This window comes from Podarcis melisellensis (genome assembly GCF_964234715.1).
Source record: "Podarcis melisellensis genome assembly, chromosome: 7".
Classification (NCBI taxonomy): Eukaryota; Metazoa; Chordata; class Lepidosauria; order Squamata; family Lacertidae; genus Podarcis; species Podarcis melisellensis.
The window spans coordinates 90496378-90509267 of record NC_138539.1 but is presented as its reverse complement, the minus strand read 5'-3'; the positions used below and the strand labels follow the sequence as shown (position 1 = coordinate 90509267).

The following is a 12890-nucleotide window of genomic DNA, read 5'->3' as shown; positions in this document are numbered from 1 at the left end:
GGGGAGGAAGGGAAAGGAGAATGTTAGCTGCTTTGAGACTCCTGAAGGGGTGTGAAATGCGGGGTATCAAGTCCAAACTCCTCTTCTTCTCTTCTTCTTTATTTGGAAATCGCCTTCTCAATCACTTACCTTCACTTGTAACAACAGGATGCTCCACCCGCTGGCACTGGGAATCCTCCGTGGACACTGTTCCGAAGTATATCATCCCCAGACCTGTGACCAGTATCACCATCCAAATGCCATCCTGCACGTTAGCCATATTTTCCTGTGCACCGGTCACATCTCTCTTAGCCGGGAACTCTTCTTGTCTTCAGATGCGAAAAGGCCCTAGAGAATGTCACAACATAATTACAACTAAACCAACAATGGCCAATCTTCGGTGACAGTTGACTCTTCAGATGTTGGCCCAAGGACTCAAAGTGTCTTTTGCCACTCTTCAAGGGTGATCACCTGACACCTCCAAGTGTTAAGTGGTCCCTAATATTTAGGCTATTCAAAGACAGGACAACAACTTATCTTCCCCTCTTATAGGAAATAATTATTCTTATTTTAAGAGATTTATAGTCTGCTTTTTTAGGAGTAAGTCCTCCCAAAAGTGGTTTACTACATGCGTAAAATACAAATCCAACTCATAAAATGTTCTTAAAATATACTATCAACAGTGACAGCAGAATCAAACACAACAAAGCAGCAACAATAAAACTTAGCCATGACCCAATAAGCAGCCACTATTTATGACCTTGTGGAGAAGAAATCAGCATAAGGCCCACTTTGAAAATGTGAGGGATGTGGCATGCCTGATCTCTGTAGAATGACCGCTCTCCCCATCAACCGGAGGGCGCCCTTTGCGTGGCCACGTGCAGCACCCCCAATCCTCCTGGTCCACCTCCCCAAGTCACAGCCCATGAGGTTCCCGCCAAACCTCAGTTCAGAATGAACCCATTGTGACGGGCGGAGGCGGAGCCAGGAGAGCGGACCAAGAAGGGGTAGCCATCACTCCTTTGCATATGAAGGGGGTGGAGCCTACTTGGGAGCCCCCAGTCAGCTCCAGAGCTTCACCCTCCCTACCCTCCCTTTGTTTATGCTCTTTATTTCAGGTTAACCTCTTTACAGGTATGCGGGCGCTGCTATGGTTGTTCAATGGTTGCTGTTAAAGGACTGGGAAGGGATTTCCCCCGCATTGGCAGGTTTCACCTTCCCCGTAGCAAAATGTCACAACTTTGGTGGTTTTAGGCCTTGGGTGGAATCCTTTAGTCTATCTTCCCTAAGTGCAAGGGTGTGTGTGTGTGTGTGTGTGTGTGTGTGTGTGAAGCGGTGACACATGCATTCCCCCTCCCCCACAGTGGTGATCCGACGGTTCCCTGTTAAAGGGGCTGTGTTGATGGGAGTCACTGGCCATATGCTGAAAGGTTGTCAGTGCACTCCCCTGTGTTGTGGTGAAATGGGGGTGGGCTCTCTGCTTAAATCCCAGACAGATCTGTTAACCCTGATGTGCCCCAGATCCCCGGCTGGGGACTGGGAGCGATAAACGCCCAATGCCAAGGTCTAAGCTAGCTCTCAAGAGTATGGGCTGGAAACATGGGTGCAGTCCTTTGAGTAAACTGGTCCCAAACATATAAAAATGTAATTATATTAGTTAAGTTTCTATTTTCATCATGTAGCCTTAAGGTAAGAGCACAGCGAATAATGCTGCCTGCAGTGGGAGAACCAGAAAAGGAAGAAAACATCCATGCAGCTTTTTTCTCCAAGAAACAAGTTATGGAAGCAGTAGCAAAAAAAGTGTGGCATTTATACAAGTATCACTCTTCTTTTAAAATTGTCTATAGAGGTCCTTCAGAATGCATGTGTTCCAGGGCAGTGCATCTCTGCTATGAATATTCTATGAATCCGTGCTCAGAGTTTCCATGTGAGAGCTTTGTTTCATACATCTCTGTTATATATGTAGCAATGTTGTCATCCTTTTATATAGATTGCCCAAGAGGAATATAAGAATAAATGAGACCTATTAGAGAATGCTGCTACTGTATTTGCACCAAGGCAAAGCTCCGTTTTATCTCTTAGCAGGAAATAATTCAATGTACTTTTCATTTCTTTTTCTTTTTTGCTTAGACACAAAAGTTTGCAGGGCAGCAGCTGAAGAAGGAGCAAAAAGGGTTTTCTTGTGTGTGTGTTTCTTTGTGGCTGATTAGCTGCTCTCCCTGTGCAAAGGTCAGAGAGGGCAGGTTTCTGTTGAGGCAGGAGATTAGCTGTGGGAGGAGCTTCTCAGAGCTTGCAGGGCAGCGGCGCGCACAGTTTGATCCATCTTTTAGATTTAGGGGAGCTAGTCTCAAACGTTTGTTGGGGGAGACCTAGGTTTTTAAAGGTTTTTTGGGGGGAGTTATTTGTCCTGTCTTCACACTTTTTGTGATGGAGGACCGCTGTAGCCACCCCCAACGACATGTTCTCAAGATGGAGGGTGAGGGAACAGCTGCAGTCGCCTGCGGTTCCTGCGCAATGTTTGCCATCTTGCCAAAGGTTGCAGGCAGCTTTACCTGCAGCAATTGCATGTTGATTGCCCTCTTAGAAGACAAAGTCCAGCAACTGGAGGAACGTGTAGCTACGCTCCAAAGAATTAGAGAGCTGGAGCTCTTCTTGGAAGCAACAGAGCACACCGTCTCCACCAAGGAGGAGACAGGGGACTCCCCTGAGAAGGAGGCTAGTTCACCAACACAGGAGCCAGATATATGGAGAAACGTGACTCAAAGAAGTAGGAGGCCCAGGGTTCGCTCTGATTGTTTAGAAATACACAGTCGCTTTGAGGTCCTCTCCCCTAGCATGGAAGACGAAGAACAGACTCCATTTGAGGATCTCTCCCTCATTACAGTCGATCAGGTATATGAAGACGAGCAGCAAAGTCAGTCCTCAGGGAATATGCAGGCGACCTTGGAACGGACAGCTCACGGAAGAACCCCGATCAGACCTAAGAGGAGGCATGTAGTGGTGATAGGGGATTCCCTACTGAGGGGAACAGAAGCAGTGCTCTGTGGGCCTGACAAGATGTCTTGGGAAGTGTGCTGTCTCCCCGGGGCTAAGATCCAAGATGTAACTGAACAACTGCAAGGAATCATAAAACCCACTGACAAATACCCCTTCCTCTTGGTTCATGTGGGAACCAATGACACTGCAAGCAATAGCCTCCAGAAGATCAAAAGAGACTACGAGGCTCTGGGCAGGAAATTGAAGGATTAAATGCACAAATTGTCATCTCATCTGTCCTCCCAGTTGAACAACGTGGCCCAGGGAGAGAGGGAAAAATAGTGGAAGTGAACAGCTGGCTTCGCAAATGGTGTAAACAGGAACGGTTTGGATTCTTAGATCACGGACTGCAGTTTCTTGAAGATGGACTTCTGGCAAGCGATGGGCTGCACCTCACAACGGTTGGGAGGAATGTTTTTGCCAAAAATCTCAGAAACCTCATCAGGAGGGCTTTAAACTGACTAATGTGGGGGAGGGAGACAGTGCTCCTGAAGGTAGGAGTCTATCAATTGATGAAGATGACCATCCAAATGTCATAGACCAAATGGAGCAAACAGCACGCAGACCTAGTGGTGGGAGGAAAAAATCCTTAAATAAGAGACATGGGGGAATGATTAATGGACTTCAATGTCTGTACACTAATGTGCAAAGCATGGGAAATAAACAAGATGAGCTTGAGCTCTTGGTACAGCAAACTAAATATGACATAATAGGCATCACTGAAACCTGGTGGGATAAGTCCCATGATTGGAATGTAATAATGGAGGGATACAATCTATTTCAGAGAAACAGACCAGACAAGAAAGGAGGAGCAGTGGTGTTATATGTCAGGGATGTGTATACCTGTGAAGAGATCCAAGATTTAGAACCTCAAAGCCAAAGTGAGAGCATCTGGGTCAAAATTAAGGGAGAGAAGAATAACAGTGACCTCATTGTGGGAGTTTACTATAGATCCCCAAGCCAAACAGAGGACATAGATGATGCCTTCCTGGAACAGATGGCCAAGCATGCAAAAGGAAGGGAGATAGTAGTAATGGGGGACTTCAATTACCCGGATATTTGTTGGATGTCAAACTCAGTCAAGAGCATAAGGTCAACCAGATCCCTCACTGGCCTTGCAGACAACTTAATTGTCCAGAAAGTGGGAGAAGCAACAAGAGGAACAGCCATTTTAGATCTTGTCCTAACCAATGTTCTTGACCTGGTTAGTGGGGTAGAAGTGGAAGGCTCATTAGGCGCGAGTGATCATGCTCTTCTGAAGTTTACTATACAGCGGAAAGGAGCAGCCAAGCATACTAGGACTCAATTTCTTGACTTTAAGAAAGCCGACGATGGGCTGCATCAATAGGAGTATAGCATCTAGATCAAGGGAAGTAATAGTGCCACTGTATTCTGCTCTGGTCAGACCTCACCTGGAGTACTGTGTCCAGTTCTGGGCACCACAGTTCAAGAAGGACACTGACAAACTGGAACGTGTCCAGAGGAGGGCAACCAAAATGGTCAAAGGCCTGGAAACGATGCCTTATGAGGAACGGCTAAGGGAGCTGGGCATGTTTAGCCTGGAGAAGAGGAGGTGAAGGGGTGATATGATAGCCATGTTCAAATATATAAAAGGATGTCACATAGAGGAGGGAGATAGGTTGTTTTCTGCTGCTCCAGAGAAGCGGACACGGAGCAATGGATCCAAACTACAAGAAAGAAGATTCCACCTAAACATTAGGAAGAACTTCCTGACAGTAAGAGCTGTTTGACAGTGGAATTTGCTGCCAAGGAGTGTGGTGGAGTCTCCTTCTTTGGAGGTCTTTAAGCAGAGGCTTGACAACCATATGTCAGGAGTGCTCTGATGGTGTTTCCTGCTTGGCAGGGGGTTGGACTCGATAGCCCTTGTGGTCTCTTCCAACTCTATGATTATATGAAAAGGTGGCAATTGTTATGACACTGGCTTTGGAGCAGTGTCCTGGGAACCCTGGAGTTGAGTGGAAGGCAAGCTTCTCCAAAAGACACAATCCCTTACAATGTGCAGGTGCACAAGGAACAATGGTGGGGCCCCTCTCACCATGAGGTGGCAGGCATCCCTGCTGCTTCCCAAAGGGGGCGTGCTGAGTGCCAGGACTGAGGTGCGGTGCCAGTGCATTGCCAGGAGCAGTGGCTTGGCTCTGATGCTTGCTCCCATGCTTTGTCCCTTCTCCTGTCAGTAAGCGGCAGCAGTGCCTGCCACTGGGAATCCACGGCCAGTATTGTCCAAAGTGACTGGCAGCAGCTCTCCAGGCTTCCTGGAAAGGGGCCAAGAAATGACCCTGGACACAAAGCAGACACTCTACTGCCAAACTACAGTCTTGCTCAAGAAATATGAAGAATGACTCCGGAGCAAATCCCATTAAATTCAGTGGAACTGATGTGCTCAGGAATGAAGCCATACAACCTAATCCTAACCAAGACTTCCCACACCAGCCCACAAATATTTATTTGTTTGTTTGTTTTTGTTTGTTTGATGGAGCACAATAAAGGCCATACCAAAAACATACCATCTTTGTGGCAGCATCAAAGGCAAATACTTTGCTCCAAATATAAAGGACTGGTGTGTAAAGTTTCCTTCACACATTGTGGTTTGTTTTTAGGTTTACACTTTTGCACCTAAAACCTTGTCTAAATGAGATAAGCAGAGGCTTCAGGAATAATTTTCAGATTGCATCAGCTGTTCTGACAGCAGACAGACTAGATGATCACCTGTAAACAAGCAGTAGGAATGCATTTCATATACTGCCATGGAGTTGGCTGACCTCTGAGGTCTTTTCCAACTCTATGATTCTGTGACTGAGTTAACTGTCAGCCTTCACTGGTATATATATATCACCAAATGTCAGTGAGATTTGTTTTACCCTATACATATCAAACCTGCCTCCATCACCCAGCCCCAAAGAAAAAGCCTCTATCCCCATGGCTTCAATATTTCTGGGAATTTTGTATCTCTGCAAGACTATTCTCGGTTTGGCAATTATCTAACATTCCAGCTTTACATGATAGGGACACAACATTCACTGCACTGAACTGAAGATGACTTAACAGCCAGCAAGTTGTTTCACCCACACATCCAGGGTAGCCTCTGCTTGGAAATAAAAGGCTACTCAGACTGATAAACAGAACAGGGCAATCCCATAAAGCAGCATGGAAAAAGTCACGAGGAAAATAATGCTTTCAACAAATGCTGATCACCAAACATAATTGTTTTATCAAGCAGCAGTCAAGGAAAGATTAATTGCTGTGGTCTTCCTAGAACTGATGTGCTAAACTCATAAAGTCTTCATTCTTCACCCCAAAAAGGTTAAATCAGATAAAATATATGGGCTGAGAGGTGGGGGGGGGGAGAAAGGGGAGAGGGAGAGGGAGAGGGAGGGAGGGAGAGGGGGGGCTAATAGCCTTGGAAAGCTATTTCCAAGTTGTCAACTTATTCTTTAATTATGCACAATAGGTTGACAACCTGAGGAAACATTATGAGTTGCCTGTGAGAGCCTTATGACGGAAAGTTTACTTCTGGGAAAACTCCACTGACTTCTTCCTAAGCCTTGCTCAAAAAGTGCAGGGCCATCTAAGAGAGACCAGTCCTCTCCCTGAATTACAACAACTCTCTTAATGTGAAGAACTGGCACCTGAGTTTATTTGCTTTCCTCTTTCCTCTTCATCCCTTTTTTTCCTTTTGTGTAACATATTTTATTTTATAAGCCTGAGAGCAGGGACCATTTTTGGGTTGGCTTTTTTTTTATCTGTAAGCTGCTCTGGGAGTCCTGTCTGCTGAAGAAGGAGATAAAATACTTTCAGTAATTTATGTGCGCAGAGAACTGCAATTTGACTGTCTCCGTTCCACCAAGTATTACATTAAAAACAGAAGGTCTGTTCCCGAGAGTCTGCCTTCCTCTGAATGCCACACCAGTCCCTGGGAATCACGTGTCCGGTTACAGTCTGGTTCTGCTTGCAGGCTCTCCATGTGAGAACCGGGTGCTGGAGCAGACAGGGCTCATCTTTTGCTATGTTCTCAAAGCAACCTTTGAGGCCAGGTATTTGTTCTAGAGCAGCTAATAGGGACAGGAGTCCACAAACACAGCTGCCCAGCCACCAGTGGCAACCACAAGATGAATTCTGCCAATGGCTAATACTGAATGTCCACGCACAGACAACATACCCCTTCCAAAGGAGCTTCACCAAAATTTGGGGCAAAGTGGGGAAACGTGGAAAAGGTGTTAGAAATTAGCCAGGTGCCAGGTGCATTTTGCACACGCATCTCCTTTCCCAGGGCAGGAGCAATAAAACACAATACCAAAATGTGTGGATTTTTGAATAGGCAAGACTCCTGATAGCTCTGAGATATAAACTGGAGGAGGGGGGCTCCAAAAGTTTGTTTTAGGGTGAAGAGACCATCAAAGCTTATTTTCTATTCAGTTATTTTATAAACCACTTAACAGACGGTATCTCTAAACATTGCATATATCCTCAGCATCTACATATTGAACCAAGAGTTTGGAACTGGAAACTGATTTCAGCCATTCTTTTGACTTCTGGGGGGTTTTATTTCTCTGTGTCAGGCAGGGTTCAAATAGGACCCTCCAGGTCTCTCTCTCTGCCCAGGGCACACACCTTCCTCAACTGCTTTTGTGTGGCTGGAATGTATCAGAAAACTACAAAATAATGCCTCTTGCTTGCCAGGATGGAGAGACGTGCAAAGATTGTGTGGCCTCTCGCTTCTGTGGGGCTGGACTGCAGCCTAGTGCACAAATGAAAGAGCTGCACCTGTTGCTCTCCCCACTTTTGTCTATGGCTCCACCCACCGGGGGCATGCGGCCCTCAGGAAGTTTGCCCATGAATCCTGGCCAGTGGCTACTAAATATATAGGCTGTGGAAAAGTCAGCGAATTTCCCTCTTGCATTGGACAAACAGGCACTACAGTTCCATGCACGTACGGCACCAAAATAATTCCACCTCTGCTCCCCCCAGCCTCTACTATCTGTGCACATTTGGCGTCAAGATGGAGTGCAGTCATAGCAAGCAGGGCTGGCTCCCTCTAACCTCCACTCCCCGTTTGTCTGTTTCCAGTTGATTTTGTACTCCTTCCAGCTGGAATTAATCCTCCATATAAGACACGATTAGATAGTTTACAGTTTATGCCGTTGATACGGAAGGGGGGGGGCATGTCTTCTTCACCTTCTTCTTCGCTACAATATATCAATTCATTTCCAATTGTCAATGTCAAAAGGGACTAAAATCTATAAAATTCATAGAAAATCAACGTGCCAGTTTGCTCAATTTCTCTAGGACTCCATCACACCTCCCCTGTCCAGCATAATCCCTCAAGCAAGGTGTTAAGACCCTAATCCTGTCAAATCGCTCTGATCAGCCTTTCCTCCAGGCAATGTCAGGTGGCAGACTATGCATATTTGGGACCATTGTTTTCTCATCCCCAGGAAGTGTTTATCTGTGCATATCTCCAGCTCTGCATATTCCCCCCTCCCTCCTCCATATGTTAATCTGTGTAACCCAACCTCCCTTTAATATATTCATGATGTAATCTGTGTAACCAAACCTCTCTTTAATGTATTCATGACGTGTTTTGCACTGTATTCTGGGACATGGAGGGAGTTTCAAAAACTCATGTCACCCCTTTCTCACTGTTCAATCTCACCTTGAACCTGTTGCGCAATAAACTTGGATCTTCTGCAGTTTGCTCCTGTCTACGGCTGAGCTCATTTTCCTCCGCAGGGACCCACGGACTTAGTCCGATGAGCTGGGTGGCAGAGCAGCCTCGCACCCAGATTTTAGCCGTAACAGTTGGCGCCCACAACGTGGGGCATGCGGTTCTCCCGCGTTGCTGACCGGGGGCCCCAAAATCTTCAGCCGGCACCAGGCCATTTTGCCTGGGAAGATCCTTTGGACCCCCGGCCATCTTCCGGGCGGTAATCGAAAGCCCCAGGAGTTCAGCCGGGGAGCAAAGAGGGATCCAGCCGGCTTATTCATCCTGGGATCATCATAGAAGACGCGTGAGTATAAGAAAAAGGAAAAATCCAGTGCACTGGTGGGAAGGGGGTGGAAATCTCCTGGCAACTGAATTCTCTGCCCTCCTCTCTATCGTTCCTTCTCGCCTTTCTCTTGGTCCGGTTAGTGAGAGAGATCGTGGACCGCTGCTCGACCCAAAAGGGGGGTTCTGAGCTCTATCTCTTTCTCCTCTCAAACCCTCCAGTCAGCCGCACCAATTGAGAGTCCAAAAGTAAGACGGAGAGACCCGGCTTGGAAAGACAGCCGACTCTCTGCAACGGGCATCTCAGTTGAAAGCAAGGGGCTGGAGTTCTTTTTCCGAACTTCCCAAGCGTCCTTGCTAGGGGGCAGGAAGTGGTCTTGCTTTCTATCCAATCCCAGCCGCACTGGTCGGTGCCACGTAACACGTGTATCGTGCGTGAGCCTGCTTCCAAAAGCAAGGGGGATTTTCAGTTCAAAATTCTATCCAGGGATCACCCGATTTGGCACCGCACGGCACGGGCGTTCAGTAGGGCCCCTTTTCCTGAGATTGTGGCGATAGGTAGGAGGTTGCCAGGAGGGATAGCCCATGAGGAATTGGGCAGGATCGGCAGAGTGGAAAAGGACCCCAGGCTATTAAATAGGAAATAGGAAAGAATAGAGAAAGGAACCGAGTGGGTAGAGCTCGTTAAAAACATATAACTAAGAAATAAGACAGGAATAGGAAGAAAAGGAACCGAGTGGGTAGAGCTCGTTAAAAACATATAACTAAGAAATAAGACAGGAATAGGAAGAAAAGGAACCGAGTGGGTGAAGCTCGTTAAATTGTTAGGAAGTCGCCAAGCAACAAGGAAAAGAAAAAACCCTAAATAGCCCCTGTACAAGTTACCCAAATCTAATTCAACCCCTCTCTTTCTCCCTTCTCTATCCCAGAAAAAAAGAAAAAACAACAAAAAGCAACAATAACAACGCATGCATATATAAAGGGGTACCCAGTCAACTAAGCATTGTGAGCCCTGCCAGTTTGGTTAACTGGTTGTGTTTGAAGAGGCAAGGAGGCTCTTAAAACCATGTGGGACCTTCCTACTAATTTCACTTAATGAAGCCAAAGGGAGAGGCCCAACTCTTTGCAATAATCAACTAAAAAATGAGAATATATATGTTTACATGTTGTCTGTTATGTGTGTTGTCTGTTAATACATATATGAAAATATGTATGTTTACATGTTGTCTGTTATGTGTGTTGTCTGTTCCTTCTGTCTCTGACAGACTGCCTTTCTTAAGTGCGCATAGTTTAAACTGCAAGCTTGCTTCAAATTTAAATCTAGGGAAGCCATGCTGGACCCTATCAATCTTAAACAAGTCAAAAATGAGAATGTAGTGTTTGTTATTTGTTATGTTTTTATATATATAAATGTTTGTTATTTGAGAGAGGCTCAAAAGAGTCTTCCTCCTTGTATGTACTTCATTAAGAATATGCCTATGAAAGTATGGTCTTCCTTCTAAGGAAAATATCTGAGTCCAGTTTTAACTTTGATTTGGTTGGACAGAAGAGTTATTGTAAGGCTCCTGATATCAGTCTCTATAAGACTCCCTGGCCTCTTTTCTTAGAAAATGCCCCCCTTGTTTCATTCTGTCTCTTTCAGTTTTTTTCCTCCCTTCTTACTTCTGTGCCAGGTAAATTTACTCCCGAGTAAGCATCCTTTAAAGGAAACTGCAAAGAGGGGGGGAGCAATCTTTCCTAAGGTACCCTGCATCTCACTTTCCTATGTGTAGTTATTTAAAAATAATAATAATAATAAACTAAATTAGGCTTACTATTCCTCTGCAAGTTCAGGGGGAAAAAATTGTTTACTTTTGTATTTCCTTTAAATCAAATCTATGGCTGTTTTAACTATGCCAAATAAAAGATCCTCTCCCTATCTTAAAAAACGAGAAAAAACTGTTCACTTCAACCTTCCTTTAAATATTCTCTAGTCTAAGGAAGCAAACTCACTCAAACTATCTCAAGATCTGCAAAAACGGTTCTGTGTAAAGTCGGGTACTTTTCTTTTCCTCTTCCTTAGTATGTGATAGGAGCATAGATGTTTTCTTTCCCAGTTGGAAATCTGTACTTAAATGTATATGTCTTTGGTAGTACAAATCATGCTGTGAAATCTAGCTGTGAGCCCTATATTTTGGAGAGTTGGACTAGATGACCCCAGGGTCCCTTTCAACTCTCCCAATTTGGGGCTGTGTAGAAGGGCATGTGTCTGCAAGAATTGGAGGATTGAAGGGTAATTCTTAAATTCTGGTGTGGTGATGGAGTTGAAATTCAGCCTAGCTTTGCTCTTTAGTTTTAAAAACGTGAGAGGTGAAGCCGTGATGTTTTGAAGCACAACTGGTAATATCAAGCATTTGAGTGATTACAGTGTTTATCATTTTGTCTATTATTTACAAAAATCAGGCTTAAAGGTCTACTCAAAGTTTAAGCACATACAAATTCATATAATCAGGTAGAATGCGCCTTGACCATACCTGTAAATAAAGGGCAGAAGATTTTGTCTGCAAATTGTAAGGCTGAAATGACTGAGAATGTTAAAATCTTATGAATTCTGACTCTCTGGCCATTTTTTCCATATATAAGGGCGTGGCAGATTGTTCCGCGAATGGCCAGAGGGATATTAGCCCTTTCCTGTACATAAAGGAAGCAGTCCCTTTTGCTTGGGCTACAATTGCTAATTTTATTGAATACTTTAATTGCTCAGTTTCTCCTTTTTGTTTAAAAATCTAACCCTATTTTTAAAATCTACTCCATACCCTTCCCTTCCCTTATTCAAATGGTAATTTAGCCAAAGGATGCAACATTTTCAATAGTATAAAAGGTTTGCTGAGACATGAACTCTGCACATACACAGAAGCTAGATCAGTCAAAAAAAAAAGGAAAGAAAGAGAGAGAGAGAGAGAGAGAGAGAGAGAGAGAGAGAGAGAGAGGAAGGAGGGGGAGCTGTAGGGTGGAGAGAGGAGGTTTCCAGAACTTGGGCTGCAGGGAGAAAATTGTCCAAATTTCCTTATGTAAAAAACTCGGAACCATTGAGGGAAATCACCCTTAATGTGTCTTTTGCTCCAGGGGCTACGTAAGACAAAAGGGTTTAAAAAAAAACAAAAAAAAAACCTAGCCCATCAAAAGTCAAGAGTTTTCCAGGTTCCAAATCTTAACATGCCAAATTCTTTTCACAGGTAAATATCAAAGCGCTCCCACTGTGAGTTCCACTCTCGACTAGTCCCCCCCCCCGCCAAAGAGATTTAACTTTTATAACAGGCTTTGTGTGCATTTTAGGAACAGCATTTCCTGACAGACTTCTCACATGCAATAATTTTCTCTTTTAACAGGATATGTGAACCCCGATAAAAAAGTTTTGTCCCTTTTTCTCCCACAGCAACTTTCTTTCTGTTCTGTGAAACAAGTCTGAATCCCTACTATATTAGTGACTTCCATCTCTTTGTGGCTTTGACACTTTTAGAGTTACAAATAATCTGTTTTCACTTATTTAATCCGTTTTTCCATGATGTCTATGAAGCTAATCGAAGCACAACCAAACATTGTTTGTGGAATGGTATTTGTTTACCTTTTGCCTGAGCATTTCTTATTAATTCTGTCATTTTGGCTACTTCAAGGTACTTGCACAACTTAAATTGCCATTAAGTCATTTCCCAGTATTTTGCTATTAACATTCTAGCCGATCTTGTCACATCAAGAAACACTCTTTTATTTTCATTGTTACTTCAGATTTCTTAAAATTGTGTGTCTTAGCATTTATTTATTTTTGGTTCCTCATAGGTCATTGTGTGTGTGTGTGTGTGTGTGTGTGTGTGTTTCATTATTTTAACGTATT

At 44.4% G+C, this 12890-nt stretch overlaps 1 protein-coding gene across 2 annotated transcripts in view; it reads right to left on the bottom strand.

Annotated features, from left to right (window-relative positions):
• Positions 1-12890, bottom strand: part of SEMA5A (semaphorin 5A) — a 159040-nt gene that overhangs the window by 77743 nt on the left and 68407 nt on the right. For both annotated transcript variants that reach the window (XM_081917739.1, XM_081917740.1), the window contains exon 2: positions 130-327. In XM_081917739.1, coding sequence (XP_081773865.1) covers positions 130-259 — 130 coding nt within the window. In that variant the 5' untranslated portion in view covers positions 260-327. The remainder of the gene's footprint in view (positions 1-129; positions 328-12890) is intronic.